General features: G+C 38.6%; 3 protein-coding genes across 3 annotated transcripts; 2 read left to right on the top strand and 1 right to left on the bottom strand.

Moving 5' to 3' along the window:
* Nucleotides 1-211: 211 nt before the first annotated feature.
* On the bottom strand, nucleotides 212-2,247 carry LOC132619236 (protein RADIALIS-like 2). Its single transcript, XM_060334180.1, has 2 exons — nucleotides 1,776-2,247; nucleotides 212-548 (listed from the first exon to the last, which is right to left on the bottom strand). Exons 1-2 carry the CDS (start codon nucleotides 2,003-2,005, stop codon nucleotides 521-523), a joined length of 258 nt encoding a protein of 85 aa, XP_060190163.1. The 5' UTR covers nucleotides 2,006-2,247; the 3' UTR covers nucleotides 212-520.
* A 13,741-nt stretch (nucleotides 2,248-15,988) lies between these two features.
* Nucleotides 15,989-17,303, top strand: LOC132619791 (uncharacterized). The gene is made up of 3 exons (XM_060334585.1): nucleotides 15,989-16,221; nucleotides 16,296-16,580; nucleotides 16,805-17,303. The coding sequence occupies exons 1-3, from the start codon at nucleotides 15,989-15,991 to the stop codon at nucleotides 17,301-17,303; spliced, it is 1,017 nt and encodes a 338-aa protein (XP_060190568.1).
* Nucleotides 17,304-17,309: 6 nt separating this feature from the next.
* On the top strand, nucleotides 17,310-17,735 carry LOC132619790 (uncharacterized). The gene has a single exon (XM_060334584.1). It carries the CDS (start codon nucleotides 17,310-17,312, stop codon nucleotides 17,733-17,735), a length of 426 nt encoding a protein of 141 aa, XP_060190567.1.
* Nucleotides 17,736-18,150: the final 415 nt, after the last annotated feature.

The following is an 18,150-nucleotide window of genomic DNA, read 5'->3' as shown; positions in this document are numbered from 1 at the left end:
GAAGCGGTATTGCTTCAATATGTTTGGTTTTAGTTACGTAAAGCAATAAAATTTCGTATTTAAGTTCTTCCTTTAGCCTTTTGGTAGATTTTTATTAGAATAAGAATTGAATAAGACAAAAAGAAACAAAAGTGAAAGTGTTACGTTCTTCTCTTTGATAAGTATGTTGTCTAATGCTCGAAGAAAAATACAAGTATTACTATAAGGAAGGAGAAGGAGAAACGGAAATATAGTATTACAGTAATATTTTTTTCATTCACATATTTTGGTCTAAAAAAAAACATACACGAAGATAGAAGCAAAAGATAGATAGCTGAAACAGAAATAATCGTAGTGCATTTTGTTTTCTTTATAATCTGGGAATAGAAAGTTGGCGAAAGAAACATCAGAGGAGGACTAAACATAAGTTGCAAATCACTTTAGAGATGAATTTGCTAATAATGTTGATGCATATCTTTTTCGCATTTTATACAGAACTGATGTTATTGACTATATAGTGAGCATCGCGGCAATTTTCTTCTCACTGTAGCCTTAGATTCTTCAGAAGCCTGATCAATAAAAAATGAAACAAAAAGCTGAATTAGGCTGAGGAGATGAACATTTTTTATTTGTTCCAAAGACCAGTATTTTTTAATTGAATAAAACTTTTTAATGCAGTAGAATATTGTCAACTTGCGTTCAGAATTTTTGCTTATCATACAGAAGAAAAAAAATGGGGGGGGGGGGGGGGGGGGGGGGGCGCAGATGCAGAAGACAGCCTCCTTGTGGTGGTGAGATGGAATAAGAAGTCACTTCAGTACAAGAATGTTAAGTACTAATCAAGAAATGTAAGAAAATATGCTTTTTATAAGCTAAATGTGAAATGTGACAGGTAGGACTTATTCAAGGAGACAGGATTGATTTATGAAGAAAAAAAGGCACCGACCTTAAAACATGCTGACTCAAAAGCTAATTTCTTTCCTCTTAAAGTTATATACGTCTTTTATATTATATATAGGTATTGTTTAACATGTGAGATGGCAGGTTATGTTATTAGTTTTAATCAGGTTAATATAATAATTACTAGTAAGATTTATCATAGAAATTTACTTGTGATACCCTATAAGTCATTACATAAACATTTTTCTAGCATCGAAATCGTCTTCTTTTGAAGAGACTATGGAGATTGCTTAAGGGGTTATCAAGGAATGTAAGAAGCTAATAAAATATTTGTGGGGTCTTGTGGTGATACTAATCAGAAGAAAAAAAATGTTAAACAACGGTGCTTTGTATAACGAGTTGGTGCAAGATTAAGATGTATAGGACCATATGCATGTGATCTTGAACAAGTAGGATTAGATTTCATGTGGTCACTTAGAAGCTTAATAGTAGTTTATAGGTAAAATTGCAAACTTTACTAAAATATTGGCAAATCAAACAGTATGAGCATGTACGTACAGAAGTTGACAGACTTCAAGGAGGAAAACATGTGACTACTCGACTTAAAAGCCACTAAAAATGGAAATTATGCCAGATACATGTACTGCCAGAAATAGGAAAATATTAACAGTAAGATAATCTGTAAATATAGCAAAGTTCCAAAAATAGGTGAAGTGAACACTTCAATAAAATATCGTAAACTCTAACTGAATGAATAATGTTGGTTGTAGATATAACATTAGGATTTAACTTATATCCACTAACTGTAATGAAAATTTAGAGTAGTATCAGGCATGTTTTACTGTAGTGTCATTGTTTAGAAGTTAAAGTGATAACAAAATGTTTAGAGAATGTACCTTTGTTCATTAGCATAAGGTCCAGCAGGCTTGTATTTGGGCAAAGGTACATGACCATTTTCTATTTGGATGATATCCTTGAGAAGCAGGTCATAGTGCCTCCTCACTTCCTCTGCTGATTTCCCTCCTACACTTCTCGCAATGTTATGCCATCGATCAGGAGTATCCTTGTCATATAATGCCAACGCCTCCTCGAATCTCTTGTTTTGCTTCACTGTCCATGAACCCATAATTAACTCTATATATTGAAATATACAAGGAAAGAGAGAAGAAACAATAAGTTCCTCAGTCAAGACTGAAGTAAAGCAGGGATGTTATGGGGAAGAGAGTGCTAAACTAGCTCCTTATAAACTGGAAAACAAGGTGTAGGAGTCTGCAAGTTGGAGAATAGTTTTTCCTTTTCTTTGAGGGAATGTACACATATATTCTTTATGCTTGTGCTTAATAAAGAGTCAGAATAGCCAGCAAATGGGAATAGGAGGAGGAAGGAGAATATATAGAAAGGACATACCTTTTAATCAGATCTTGTAAAGTCCCTTTCTTGTCTTTTATAATATCATTAGCAAGTGGATTATCAGATAGGGAATGCACCTATCTAAAGATTAGATCCCCTAATTCCAATTCTACTAGCTAAGATAGTTGTGCCAAAGCAATGAAATCATAATACTCCACTTGAAAATCTATAGAGATACTCTGCCACCTTTCATTTTGTAATATGCTGATTAAATTTTTTTACTTCAAATTTGACAACGAATAATTATACTTTCACTTGTAGGTCATTTTCTGACTATGTAAGTACAATGTTAACAAATAATCTAGTCTTTGTTTGAATTAGTATCACGAGGCAATGAGATGTGTCTTTTCTACATCACTAACTAGTAAATACGAAATGTGCTGTATTCAACGTGTTTTGAGTAGTTGGACAGCCCAATGCACAATGAATGGGAAGTACTGGAAATCCTAAGCTACCCCTTTAGCCTGCTTTATCTCCTCTTTGTTTTTTTATAGAATTTTGTCCACAACTTATGTGTCTCATAGTTAATTGAATTGGATTCTTATTAAGTCTCAGAAGTTTCTTTCCTCGCGGCTGTTTAATCTCTGGATCAGTTGAGAGAAAATACAATCTTATGCTACATGTGATACAAGATTGTTGCTGAGTTTGTTTGTTAGAACAATCTTATCATGATAGTGAATGGTTGCTAGTCATAGATGTGAAAATGACTGCAGCATTAACCAGTATCCCAATAAGAACCAGACTTGGTAACGTCATCTGGTTTGAGAAAATTTCTTGACCATGATCAGATGAGAAATGAGAACAAAAGAGAGAAGGCAATCTTAAATGGATCTTTGAAACCTGAGAAATTAAAAATAAAAAATAAAATCTTAGGCGCCATGTATCTGTTTGGAATCCATCAACTGGATCCTTTTCACTCAGAATACATAATTGATATTTAGTAACATGACCTTGGATATTTTTAAGATTCCTACACTTACTTGTTCTTGTCTTCTTGAATACTTACTATCTTGCATAAGGATGCCTACAACTATTATGTTCCAAGTGGCTGCAACCAAGAGTGATTCTAAGTTGCAACCAGAAATATGGCATTACTCATTGAGAATAGGAATTCAAGCCTTCTTAATCGAAGCAGGAAATTCAAGCTATGTGGCTTTTGCTTTTCAGTATGCTAGTATTTCCACTGTGCTTAAAAGGAAAAAAAAAGTAAACTTATAATTGCTGACATAGAGGGCTTAGGTCCAGTTGGGAACATCTTGAGTTTTTTCAGTCATTCTGAAAACGGAAAAGGGCCAAATATACCCCTGTACTATTGGAAAAGGGCCAAATATACCCTTCGTTATACTTTGGGGCCAAATATACCCCTACCATTATACTTTGGGTCCAAATGTATCCCTCCTCCGTTGAAAATGTCCAAGGTGAATGTAGGAAATATTTTTTGTGTTTCCTTTCATTCCTTGAATTGGTTAATATACAAAATATTCTGACCTCAAATAGGAGATTACAAAATATACAAAATATTCTAACCTAAAATAGCAGATTACAAAATATTCTAACTAATATTTACATAGTCTATCACACCCCCGCAGTCGAAACGGGAGGTTTACGAACGCTGAGACTGTCCCGAAAATCTTCAAATAAGACTTGTGGTAGTCCCTTGGTGAAAATATCGGCAATCTGATAACGGGATGGAACATGAAGGACACGAACCTGTCCTCGCGCAACCTTCTCACGAACAAAGTGAATGTCCATTTCAATGTGCTTGGTGTGCTGACGTTGCACTGGATTTCCTGAAAGATAAATGGCACTCACATTGTCACAATACACCATAGTAGCCTTATGAATAGGACAATGTAATTCCAACAGAAGATTGCGAAGCCAGCATGACTCAGAGACAACATTAGCAACCCTCATATACTCCGCCTCAGCACTCGAACGAGAGAGGGTAGTTTGGCGTTTCGAAGACCACGATATCAAGTTATCTCCAAGGAAGACACAATAACCAGACGTTGACCGACGTGTGTCAGGGCAGCCCCCCCAATCCGCATTAGTGTAGGAAAGGAGGTCAGTAACTGAGGATGGATAAAGATGCAAACCATAATCAAGTGTACCCTGAAGGTAACAGATGATACGCTTAAGAGCATGCATATGAACCTCTCGCGGTGCATGCATGTGTAAGCATACCTGTTGAACAGCATAAGAGATATTCGACCTCGTGAAAGTAAGCTACTAAAGTGCACCTGCGAGACTGCGATAGTGGGTCGGGTCATCATATGGAGCACCCGACGTGCTGCTCACCTTCGGTTTGGTATCAACTGGAGTAGAAGTAGCCTTACAAGAAGACATCCCAGCTCGATCAATGATTTCTTCGGCATACTTGCGTTGCGACAGAAACAGGCCATCCTTATGGCGAGTGACATGAATGCCAAGGAAATAATTCAAAGGACCCAGATCCTTCATAGCAAATTCTGAGGCAAGGAGAGCCATAATGGAGCATCAGAGAGAATCTGAGGAAGCAGTAAGAATAATATCATCAATATAAAGTAAAATGTATGCCATATCGGACCCTTTTTTGTAGATGAACAAAGAATTGTCAGATCTGCTATTTGAAAAACCAAGAGAAGAGACATAATCTGCAAAACGCTTGTACCATGCCCTCGGGGCCAGCTTAAGTCCATATAAGGACTTACGGAGTAAACATACATAATCCAGATGAGTGGGATATCTGAAACCCAGAGGTCGATGCATATACACTGTTTCCTTGGGCTCACCGTGTAAGAAAGCATTCTTGACATCTAGTTGATGAATAGGCCACTTCTTTGATAATGAAAGACTGAGAACGGTACGGATCGTAGTCGGCTTGACCACCGGACTGAAGGTCTCACCACAATCAATGCCAACCTGTTGAGTCTTTCCATCACCTACAAGACGGGCTTTATGCCTCTCAAAATCACCATTAGACTTTTCTTTATGAGTGAAAATTCACATAGAACGAATAACATTCACACTAGGTGGACGGGGCACCAACTCCCACGTCTTATTTTTAATAAGAGCATCAAAGTCATCATTCATAGCCATTTTCCAATTCGAGTCATGAAGGGCGGTCACAGGGTTACGAGGGAGAGGGGATTTCGTAACCATGGTATTTAAGTTAAACGTACGTTTTGGCTTAAAAATACCATTTTGACTCCGGGTCACCATTCGAGGCGGATTGGTAGATTGGGGCGGCTGGGGTGATGTTTGTGTGGGTGTGGGAGATCGAGCCGAGGGCTGTTGGCCCAAGGCAGAGGGGAGAGGGGTAGGTGCGGCAGGGGAGGCAGCTGGCGGAGGCGCTGCCGACGGAGGGGAGGCGGCAGTACGAGCCACGGTGGGAGGGGGTTAGTCGGCTGGGTCACGGGTGCAGCGTGGGGTGGGCTGGGCCGACTATCCATATCAGAAGCCATATGATGCAACCAAAATGGGGAAATCCCATCATCCAAAAAATCATAAGTAGTGGAAGTGGGAGAATGTAAATTGGAAAATGGGAAAACATTCTCATCAAAAATCACGTGACGAGAAATAATGATTTTGTGGGACGATAAATCATAACACTTATACCCTCTATGATTCGTAGGATACCCCAAAAATACACACGGTGTAGACCGGGCTTGCAATTTGTGGATAGTCGTAGAAGGAAAGAGGGGATAGCATAAACACCCAAAAACCCGAAGATGAGAGTAAGATGGCTTTCTATGGTAGAGCACTGGAAGAGGAGAAGCATGACCTAATAATTTACTCGGTAAAATATTAAGAAGATATGTTGCCATTTGTAAGGCGTGATGCCAAAACGAAGGGGGAAGAGAAGCATGAGCAAGGAGAGTCCGAGTGATATTATTGATAGAGCGGGAAGCATGAGCAAGGAGAGTCCGAGTGATATTATTGATAGAGCGGATTTTTCTTTCGGCTTTCTCATTTTGTGATGACGTATGTGGACAAGAAAGACGAAATGACATCCCATTAGTCTCACAAAATTTCCCGAATTGACCATTATCATATTCCCTCCTATTATCACATTGGACATTTTTAATATGACATTCAAATTGGGTATGAATGTGGGTTTTTAAAGCTAAGAATTTCGCATAGACGTCGGATTTCTTAGCCAAAGGAAAAGTCCATAAAAACTTCAAAAACTCATCCGAAAAAAGAACATAATATCGATGACCCAATGAACTTAACACGGGAGAGGTCCACAAATCACTATGAATAATATCAAATGGCATCAAAGTTTCGGAAATAGAAGAATCAAACGGCAACTTAATGTGTTTACCAAGAACGCAAGAACGACAAATACAAGAATGACTAGATTTATTACATTCAATGCTTTTATTAAGCCTAAGACAATCTAAAATAGAATTTCCTGGATGACTCAAACGAGCATGCCAAAAAGGAGAGGACAACGCCGCAAAGGTTGATGGAGTGGTGGTTGGATATTTGATGGTGGTGATTGGATAAAGATCTCCCCGACTATCACACCGCATTAGTGCCATCCCCGTCTGAAAATCCTTCACAGAAAACCCATATGGATCAAATTCAACGGCCACCGAATTATCAGTAGTAAACTTCCGTACTGAAATTAAATTCTTAATGAGTTTAGGAGCATGTAAGACATTCCGCAAGGATAAAAGGGGGTTTGGGGGAGGCAAATTAGTATGACCATAACCACGAATTGGAATCGAATGACCATTTCCCACAACAATACCATTATTTTGATTGCTCAAATTAAAATAAGACGAGAGATTACCGTCCGAGGATGTCATATGAGAAGTGGCCCCGGTATCCATGTACCAATTTTGATCGGGCGGGTTCAAGGTCATGGTGTGCATTGCGGACTCGATGTCGGTTGGAACATACGACCCATGAGGGGCCACTGCTGCCGTGTAGAGCTGCTGGGCTGGAGGAGGGCCCAATATACCCTGCTGCCATGGCGGGCTAGGCGGGGGACGAGCCCAAGAAGTCATCGGGTACGGGCAGAGGGGAGGGGCAGCAGCCCAGCGAGGCTGTGGTACCCATTGCTAGTGGCCAAACTGTCCGACAGGCCACTACTGCGAAGAGTAGCCCGCTGGCTGTGGACTGCCGCTGCTACGTCCTGGACCACCACGTCCGCCGCTGCTGCCAGTGATTTTACCGCCGCCTGAGCCGCGGCCAGAACCATTTTTTCGGCCAGTCCCAGAATTTTGGCGGTGGGAATTTTTGGTTTTCCCTCGGCGCGAGCTTGTGTTTTCAGAGGGCAGTGTCGTGTCGTCGACCGCAGCTACCATAGCCGAATCAGACCCGTGAGACACCATTGCCGCAAGTTCGCGTTCTTCCAAAACAAGGGAAGACCGAGCCTCGGTGAATGGGGGAAGAGGCTTAGCATGGCGAATTTATGTCCCAACCCCTTTGTACGCTTCAGTGAGACCCGAAACCAATTGAAGGACAAGGCGGCTATTCGTCACGGGAGCCCCGACGTTTTTCAGTTGATCCGCAAGGCTCTTTAGACGTTGAAAATAGGCGGAGGCATTGGGAAAATCCTCCACACGAGTCGTCGTGAATTCTTGTTCGAGAGTCACCGCACGAGAGGTTTGATGATCTTGGAATATATCACGTAAGCGAACCCAAGCGTCCATGGCAGTAGCATCTGGTTCGATGATGGTGTTTAACAGATCATTCGAAATTGTCGAATATATCCATTGAAGCACGGTGGCGTCAATGGTCGTCCATAATTCGACTTCCTCATCAGTTTTGGGAGCCGGCTTCTCCTTACCTTTTGGTGGAGGAATGATGTGATGAAGGACCTTGTGAGAACGAGCATAAATTTTGAAAAGCACGGCCCATGTTCCGTATTGTGAGTTCTCCATCTCAGGAGTAACAGAGATGTGATTCTTGATATTGGAGACCGCGAGGGCCGGGTGGAACGAGGGCTTAGCCGGAGTGGTAGTTGCGTCGGCCATAGCGGAAAAAAAGTGACGGAAAGAGGAAGAAGAAAGAGGGACTAGGGCGTAGCGGAAAGAGGAAGAAGAAAGAAACTCTAATCTGATACCATGTAGGAAATATTTTCCGTGTTTCCTTTCATTCCTTGAATTGGTTAATATACAAAATATTTTGACCTAAAATAGGAAATTACAAAATATTCTAACCTAAAATAGCAGATTACAAAATATTCTAACTAATATTTACATAGTCTATCAGAATATTTTGTAATCTGCTATCAGTGAACACCAAATCTAATGTGGCACTGACAACTCATTGAGGTGAACACCACGTGAGATGCCACCTCACCACCCAACTCATTTACCCCCCTCTTCCCCATCTTCACCCACCACTACCTCTCCTCTCCCTTCATGACCATGCCACCTTAGCATCACCTCGCCACCCAACTCACTTATTAATTCTATGTACATATTTACCAACCTCATCTCCTTTACTGGAACAGACGTGGCCCACCACCATCAAGAAATTTCATAAAGGATAAGCAAGAGACAACCAAGAGCAAGAGGGACAATGATGATGAAGATAACTGGGAACCATTGTTTTAAAAGGTAGTGTCAGGACTCGCCCCGGGGCTCGCCTCGGGGCAGGGCAGTGGCAAAACGCCCTGGGGCTAACGTGTGGGGCTTAGTTCCTATGAGGCTTACGCCCTAAGCGCCTAACCGTACGCCTTAAACACGCATAACGCTCAACGCCCAGGGCTCGCCTAACAGTTCTTACACATATTATATTTTAAATTCCTTAATTAAAATCATTCACCCTCATAATTGTTTAACAAAATAATGATACTTAATAGTTTTTCATCTATAGAAATAGAAGATTGGGTGTAACTCATATAACAAGTCGTAGTATTGGATATTTACTATTTAAGAACGTCGTGAGGGTGAATATCACTTATTGTTTAAAAAAAAAACACATAGCAGAATTGTACATTTTCACTTGTCATTGGTCATAAGTCCTATGTATCAGAATTATCATATAATTTTATTATTTGTTCATGAAGAAGTTATGTTTTAATTATAATATTGATAAATTTTATTGATTATTTGCTTATAGGGAGATAAAATGAATAGTATGATAGTAATAGTGTTTTAAGAAACTGTGTTTTTTTTTTCGTGTTTGAAAGTTAAAATGTTAGAATTGTTTTTCATTTCATAATAGCTTTTATTTCATTGTATTGTTTATACTTGTAAAATTATGTTATATATAATTATAAGTTATAAGCGGTGTATAATGGGCTTTGATCATTTTTTTTGTGAGGATCAAGCGCGCTCACACACACACACATATACATACATATACAAACATATATATATATTTCATTTATTTACAGTTTTCTTTTATTTTTTTTATGTAATTTTACCTATTTAAAAATATTTATTGTAATTATATTATTTTAAGAAATACTAAAAATTAAATACCCATGGGGCTTACGCCCCGTGCCTCGAGGTTTACGCCTCGTCGAGACATATGTAAAACGCCCCGCCTTACGTCCCCGCCTTTTAAAACACTGCTGGGAACTTCCTGATGGAGGTATCCCCAATTGAATATTTTATTTTATTTTTCGTTTTGGCTCTTGGTAGGTTGTGGCTCATTTTCAATCCTGGAGATGCTTCTAACCATGTAATATCTTGTGGGAATTATTTCCTTTTACCAGTTTCTTTTTTGCCAATTTTCTAATGGAAAGATGACTGTTAATCCTTGCTTCAAAGTGTTAGATTGATCGACTGCCTTGCTGTTTCATGAGGTGGTACATAAATTAGGATTGATGTAGGTAGAGGGAGTGAAGGTGGAGATGGTGGCGAGGTGGTGCTAATGGTGGCGGTGGTTGTGAAGGGAGAGGAGATGGTAGTGGTGGGTGAAGATGAGGAAGAGAGGGGTAAATGAGTTGGGTGGTGAGGTGGAATGCCACGTGGTGTCCACCTCAATGATTTGTCAGCGCCACGTTAAATTTGGTGTCCACCTTGGACATTTTTAACGGAGGAGGGTTATATTTGGACTTAAGTATAACGATAGGAGTATATTTGGCCTCAAAGTATAACGAATGGTATATTTGGCACTTTTCCAATAGTACAGGGGTATATTTGGCCCTTTTCCATTCTGAAAATGAAACCACTTCTATGTCAATGTGATTGACTGTTTTGTGTTCTGAAACTCTCCTAAAATTGCCATAGCATCCCATTTCAGACAACTTGCATTTGGCATCTTTAGCTTTTGAAATACTACCTGCGTGCAAGGCGGAGGAGGAGGAGGAGCGGTGCAGTCAAATGGCATAGCTAATTGATCTGTGTTGAAATACAATTAGTCCTGATTCCTTACAATCCTTTTTATCTGAAATTCTTTCCAAATTATAGTAATTTTAAACGGAGGTTTCCCGACTCGCCTACCCCCTAAAAATTGTGTTTATTTGTTCAGATTTCCTCCTTTCCTATATTAGTAATCATGGAACTAAAAAGCACGATTAAAACTAAAGTAATGTCTAATTAAAGCTTATTTGCTATGAAAAACTATTTGCTAGACCAGATGTAAAACGTCAACAGTTGAACCCTGCACAATCAAATATTTCGTTTCAATTATCGTGTAGGAAGTAGATCTAATGATGAAGATAAACCAGTTATGTTAGACCGACGCCTTATCTACGCCTAGACCGACTTTGATCAGAGAAGACAGACATTTTTAGCATTGTCCAGGATGTCCTAGTAAAATCTTGAGAAGTATAGTAAGGATGGAGTCTGTGGATAGAAGCTATAGAGGAAACTTCACTTTTTTAAAGAAGGGATCTCTAGGGGTTGAATCAATACCTAAGAGGAATATATCAGGTTCTTTTAAATTTGTGGGTGATGAAATGTTCCAAAAGATGAGATAGATGCATTAGGGAAATGAAAACACATCAGACATATTCTTGACCAGATTGAATATCAATTTAAGTATAATCTTTTTCTCATACTTTGAATCTAAAGATAAAGGATCTCAGCTAATGCAAGATCAGTGGATAAAGCTGCAGTTCTACGCATTCTTAATCGAAGCAGTGGGACCAAAAACTTTCAAGCTATGTGGATTGTTTTACTTTTCGTCATGCACACTACCTTTCCTCCTGTGCTTATAAGGAAATACTTGACTTACAATTTCTGGCGTAGAAGCTATGGTCCACTTGTGACTATCTTCACAAGTTTCTATCATTCCGAAAATGAAACACTTCTGCGTCAATATAGTTGACTGTTAATGTTCTGAAAGCATCCTAAAATTACTATAACTTCCCATTTCAGACAACTTACATGAGAATCTTTTGCTTTTGAGATACGACCTGCCCACATGGAGGAGAGGAGCAGGTGCAGGTGCAGCAAAGGCGAATTCAGGATCTAGAGTCGATGGATTCTGAATGACTATGATCTTATTATATACTATATATATACATGCATTTTAAGTTTTTACCGCGTGTGTATACGTAGTTCGAGCCAAAGCAACGGTTCAGTTGAACCAAAACCCACCCAAGATCTGTTTATGAGGAGCCAGGCTATCAAATCTCCAAGGTAATTAATCTATTTTAACATACAACAAAAGTCCGGATTTCCAAGAATCCTTGTTAGCTGAAATCCCCTTAAAATTATAGCAATTTCAGATAGAGTTTCCTCTACTGTATCCCTTAGAAACTGTGTTCATTGGCTCAGAGTTTCTCCTTTATTATATTAGAAATCATGGAGCATGTCTGGCCTTTTATGGAACATTTTTGTCTAAAAGACAGGCTGTGGAGCTAAAAGCAAGATAAAAACTAACTGAAGCATGATTAATGTTTAAATCGTCTTTGCTATGGTGTACGCTTTTCTAGAGCAGATTTAAACATAAACAATGGAAGCGTAGACAATTAATAGTATTCCAATTTTAATCATCCGGAAGAAAGTGGATATGTTATGAAGACGAAACAGTTTATCTAGCCTAGATGACATTGATAAGAGGACATACAGACATTTTAAACATTTATCCAGGATGTGCTAGTAAAAGCTTGAAAAGTACAGTAAGAATGGAATCTATGGATAGAGGAAATTTCAATGCGTTTAAAAGAAAGGATTACTAGTGGTTGAATCAACAGGAAAGAGGAATATCAGGTTATTTTGAATTCCTGGGTGATGAAATGTTCCAAAAGATGAGATGGATGAATTAGGCCAATGAAAAAACATCAGACATATTCTTGACCAGATTGGACATCAGTCCAAAGTATAATCTTTTTCTCATACTTTGAATGAAAAGATAAAGGACCTCATAATGCAAGAACAGTGGTCATATAATATTCTAGTCTGGATATATATGTGTCATCTTTCCAAAGTCAAATGTGTGTTATTTGCTGAGAATTGATCATTTGTCTTCTCAGATAGGTATTCAACAGTGTTATCAAATACGTGAATTTTGATCAGAATGTAATTTTCTTTTTTATTCCCTTCTTTTTATAGGTTGTGAAAAGCAAATGGATGGCAAAAGGCAAATTCCAACAGGGAATTGGAGATATGCAGAATCTGCTCTTTATTTTTTTTTAATTTTTTTTTTTAATGTTTCTGCAGTTCTGATGGTATATTATTGGACTACGGGAGTCGGTGGTCGGAAATTAAAGAGCAATTCCTCTGGGATCCTTCATGGAATTTTTTGTTTATCAGAACCAAAATTCTTGCTTTCTTCGATGACAAAATCCGGGTTTGTGACATTGCTACTTGAATGGTGCAAAATGCACTTGTTGTCGTCACAAACCCTGTATTAGCTGCCTAGTTCAAGGAAGAACTAGTGTTTACACCAAACCAAATTAATGTACAATAATTAAGCGATAAATTGAGGTTAAACTATATATTACCTAGCAATAGTTAAGTAATAAAAGTGTACATAAAAACACATGCCATATGATAGTTCTGCACAACTAGTAGGGGTAAGACTAAATATACCAGAAATTAGGTCCCATATTACAGCTGTTTGGAATCGAAATAGATCCTTTTCACTTGCAAAATTATGCTTTCACTGTAATTTTCATACAGTAGCATAAGTTCTTTGAACTGAAATGACAGATTACTTGCTATTAATTGTATTTCCTGATATACTAAGTTGGCCTAATGACCATGACTAAGGGAATAAAGTTAATTCAATAGACTCGAGAAAAATCACTAATTTTACCTGAAAATCTTTGATAATAGTGGTCACAAGAAAAAAAATTCAAGTTTCTTGAAGCAGTAACCTACAGAATCCACGATTATATAACTTTCCACTAATGTTAGGTTGTAAATGTCCAAAACACTTATACTAACTATTGATCAATAATATAACATTCATTTCCTTGTTCTTAAGTATTCATCATCTCACATTAGGACTTTTACCTATATTAATGTTGTAAATGGCTGCTAAAAAATGTAATTCTAAGTTGCAACTTGGAACTAACAAGTAACTTCTATAGACTCTCAAAATTACCAAATGGGGAGAATATCCCTTTTAAGCAACTCTTATATCTCGTGATATTTTCTGTTTTAAGATACTGCCTGCCAACATGGAGGAGGTGGGGGGTAATATTCTAGCAAAAGTTGCAGTGGGGATCTTTGATTTGTTGATATACAAGACAAGTCTTGATATATAAAAAGAATCTTTGTTATCAGAATTCCTCCTAAATGAGGACTAGTTATTTCAGTTACGGATTCCCCCACTTTTACTGCTGTTTATTGGCCTCTTTCCTCAGATTGGTAATCATGGAGCACTTTTTTTTTTTTTTTTCAAATCAAGCACTTTATGATACTGTGGAGTCAAATACTGTCGGTTCCGGAAAACTAAAAAACAGCATAAAAACTAACCTGGAGTTTAAGCCATCTTTTTTCCTAAGGAAATATCTTCACCAGACACAGATATCTGTAAATCATCAGGTGGCTGTCTCTCACACTCTTGAACTAATACACATATATAGTGAAAGACCTACATAAGCTCGATCAGACCTTACTCACTCAATAAATTAAAGTATAAGAGTAGAAATTTCACTTACTGATCAGAAAAATATTTGAACCCTACACAATAATATATAACAATTAAATTATCTTGTGTTGGTTAATCTAACCATGAAGATGAAACGTGTAATTCGGAACCTAGCCAAGTTGGTGACTTCTTAATTATAAGAAGAGACTAGACATTTTAGCATTTGTCCAGGATGTTCTACTAAAATCTTTGAATAAAGCCGTAAAGAAAAATTCATGTTGGTTAAAGATCTATAGTGGTTGAATTTTTTTTTTTTTTTTTTTTTAAAAAGTGGTTGAATCAACTTGGAAAAAGGAAGAGCATATTCTTCCCTTATTTATTTTTGTGGGTAGCTGAAATGTTACAAAAGAAGCCCATGAAAACACAGCAGACATGCGTATACATAACAAAATAAAGCTCGACACGTGGTAGGATGGGAATGGGACACGTGGCAGTTGGAGTTAAAACGTTGCTTAGTCATTTTGTTTGGTCGGAACAAGAAGTCCCGAATAAACCCGGAGCAACCCTTCCGGACTAGTTGGTTCGGGTCATTGAGATTAACATTACATGACCTGTCCAGATTCGTCGCTAACGTTGCACTTTAGAATTAAAGTAACATTTATTGTCTATTATTACTCATTATTAGAATTGATCTGCAACTTAATGCTGAGAATTATGACTATAAAAGGAGTCTAATAGCCCACTGTAAGGATCATCGAAATACGACTTCTTACACTGATTTATACAATCCAGTCTTTATAATTTGCATATTTTTATTATTCTTTTGCTCCAGATCAACACTTATTATCAAAGGCTAAAGCGTGCAAGTGCTCCACCGGAGGAAAACTTATCAAAGAATTCTCTCCGAGGATCTTACAAGCCCAGGCTCAATTATTTCGTTTCTGCTTTATATCGACTTATTGACTTGATTTTCTTATTTATTATCAGTTATTCTTATTTAATATCAGTTATTCATTCATTATTTATAACAAATCAATTCACGTATCCTTTAAACCACAAACAAATTTAACTGTACTCTTTTTAGGGTAAACAGTTTGGCGCCCACTGTGGGGCTAAGGATAATAGTGGTATTATTCTGTTACTCTAATTACCTTACTTATCACTTTCAAATATTTGCTACCAGGTAATCTGGAATTATGACAAACACTGGAATTCAAGCTGATGGGGTGTTGAACAATGTCAATGTGCAAGAAAGAGATCTGGCAACAGGAGAAGTCAGGGCGAGGAATGATCAAACCCAGATTCCCCTCGTGGTTCCAAGCATACGGGAAATGATTTGACTCCTAATGATGACCATGAAGAAGAAGTGGCGGCTGTAAATCCAGGGCTAGCAAAGATCCTGGACCTGCTAGAAAAGCAGCAAAAAGTTATTGCTGACCTACAAGCATGAAGGAATAATGCTGGAACAAACCTACCAAATACAAATGCGGAGCAATGAGAAAGTAGCGGTGATACCCAAGGTGGCAAAACGACACCGGACGTTATGCAGTACCTGGAGGCCCTTTCCAGTCGGCTAGAAAAGAATGAGAAAGAAGTAAATAGTCGATTGGATCGGAACGAAAAAGAATTTAAGGCTCTCAATTCCCGAATAGACCAGATTCCAAAAGCCCCGACGGTACAGAAGGGACCGAATTCGAAGAGATATGTTCAGTTGCCATTTCCGTCAAGCGCAGCGCCTAAGTTGATCCCGAAAAGGTTTAAAATGTCGGATCTACCCAAATATAATGGGACCACAGATCCTCAAAAGCATGTGACCTCATACACATGCGCTGTTAAAGGGAAGGATATGCATCCAGATGAGATTGAGTCTGTTTTACTCAAGAAGTATAGAGAAACATTGTCTAAAGGTGCAATGATTGGGTATTTATTGCTTTCGGAGCATTCAATTCATTCTTTTGAAATGCTTTCATCAAAGCGCATGCTGGAGGAAAGAAGGTGTCAATGAGGAAAGTAAATATCTTCAAGATTGCCTAAGGTGATGCTGAGTTGCTCCGTGAATTTGTTATAAGGTTCCAGAAGGAACGGATGCTGCTACTAGCTGTCCCGGACAAATGGACAGCAGAGACATTTACCAAGGGATTGAATCCTAAAAGTTCGAGTGCCTCATTAAAGCTGAAAGAAAACCTATTAGAATTTCTCGCTACAACATGGGAGGATATTCATAATAGGCATGAATCAAAAATTCGAGTGGAAGATGACCAATTCGGGTTGCCGGCAGGGTCAATTGGTCAGGTTCGAACCCATGACAAGCCTAGGAGAAATGTTGATCCTGAGTTTGGGTTTAGGAAGGAAAGGTATCAGCCTTATGGTTGATCGGAGCGATCCCATTCGGGGCCGGAGCGGAGCCGCAATAATCAGTTTGAGAGAGCAACTTTCGACAAAAATGACACATATAGTGACAAATATTTCTCAAAGGCTGACCCGATTAACGGTATTGAAACCCTAGTTTGTCAGAATATTTTTTCAACGTCAATCCGGCTGGGTTGGTTACTGCTCTGGAAAAATTTAACGATACCAGGTGGCTTGATCCTATACGAATGGATCCTAGCCACAAAAATCCAAATTTAATTTGTGATTTCTACGGGACTCATGGGCAGCAGACTGCTGATTGTCATCACCTTAGAGATGAGATTTCAAGGTTATTGAAGAACGGGCATTTAAGGGAATTTCTAAGTAATAGAGCCAAGGATGGTTATAGAAAGAGCAAAAGTTCGAGTAGGCATTTTGATCAGGTCGAGCCTACTCAGTTGATCAACATGATAATGGGGAGAACCGAGATTGCGGGAACGCCTTTCATCACAAAAAGGATGAATTTTTCAATAACTCGGGAGAAAAGATCGCGGAGCTTTGTCCCAGAAGAAGAAATCATATTCACCGATGAAGATGTAGATGGCGTTACTCTTCCCCACAATGATGCTTTGGTGATCTCTGTTATGATTGTCGATTGTAAAGTCAAACGAATATTGATTGATCCGGGTTGTTTAGCAAACAAATTCCGGTGGAAAGCGGTTAATTAATTTTCAATGTTGGATAAACTAACACCATCTTCCAGAGTGCTTAATGGATTCAATATGGCAAGTGAGGCAGTAAAAGGGGAAATTATATTGCCAATCAATGCGGGAGGAATGCTCAAATGCACCAAATTATATGTCATAGATGGTGACATGAGTTACAATATGATCTTTGGGAGGCCTTGGATACATGATATGAAGCCAGTACCTTCGACATTGCATTTACTTCTTAAGTTCCAAACACTAGATGGAATCAGGCAAATTCGGAGTGAACAATCGACAACAAAAGAGATGTTCACTATTGAATCACATGAGAGGGAAAATCTAGAGCACGAAAAGGAAGAATCACTTTCAGCATTTGAAAAAAGGATTGAAACTGGAGCAAAAGGCTCAGCAGCTGCGCAGATCGTGGATTCACATAAAGTGGAAGTCGCTTAGCCAAAAGTTGAAGAGTTTGAAGAAGTGGAAACCTATGGAGTACCGAGGTCGTTTGTAGTCCCGGATGAATAGGACGCCACAAAGTCCACTATAGAGGAGTTGGAGCAAGTTTTTTTTTTTATCAGCAGCCGGAAAGAAAGGTATACCTGGGCACCAGATTGTCTCCGAAGCTCAGGCTTAAGTTTATTAAGTTTCTTAAAGATAATATCAATTGTTTTTCTTGGTCCCATTTAGACATGACAGGAATTTCGCTGAAGGTAACAACCCATAAACTCAGTTTGGACCTAAGGTTTCCTCCGGCAAAGCAAAACAGGAGACCCATAGCAGACTACAAAAACAGGTTTGTTAAAGAAGAGGTGACTAAAATATTGAAAATAGGGTCTGTCAGAGAAGTAACTTACCCTGACTGGTTAGC

Source organism: Lycium barbarum, chromosome 11 (assembly GCF_019175385.1).
Source record: "Lycium barbarum isolate Lr01 chromosome 11, ASM1917538v2, whole genome shotgun sequence".
In the NCBI taxonomy this organism is placed as follows: Eukaryota; Viridiplantae; Streptophyta; class Magnoliopsida; order Solanales; family Solanaceae; genus Lycium; species Lycium barbarum.
The sequence above is the reverse complement of the archived record's forward strand: the minus strand, read 5'-3'. Positions and strand labels throughout refer to the sequence as shown.

Coding starts and splice junctions, on each gene's coding strand:
- LOC132619236 (XM_060334180.1), bottom strand. CDS start 2,005: ATGGGTTCATGGACAGTGAAGCAAAACAAGAGATTCGAGGAGGCGTTG. Junction 549..1,775: donor CCTTATGCTAATGAACAAAG/GTACATTCTCTA, acceptor TTTATTGATCAG/GCTTCTGAAGAATCTAAGGC.
- LOC132619790 (XM_060334584.1), top strand. CDS start 17,310: ATGTTGGATAAACTAACACCATCTTCCAGAGTGCTTAATGGATTCAAT.
- LOC132619791 (XM_060334585.1), top strand. CDS start 15,989: ATGTCGGATCTACCCAAATATAATGGGACCACAGATCCTCAAAAGCAT. Junction 16,222..16,295: donor CGCATGCTGGAGGAAAGAAG/GTGTCAATGAGG, acceptor ATTTGTTATAAG/GTTCCAGAAGGAACGGATGC. Junction 16,581..16,804: donor TTTGGGTTTAGGAAGGAAAG/GTATCAGCCTTA, acceptor TAACGATACCAG/GTGGCTTGATCCTATACGAA.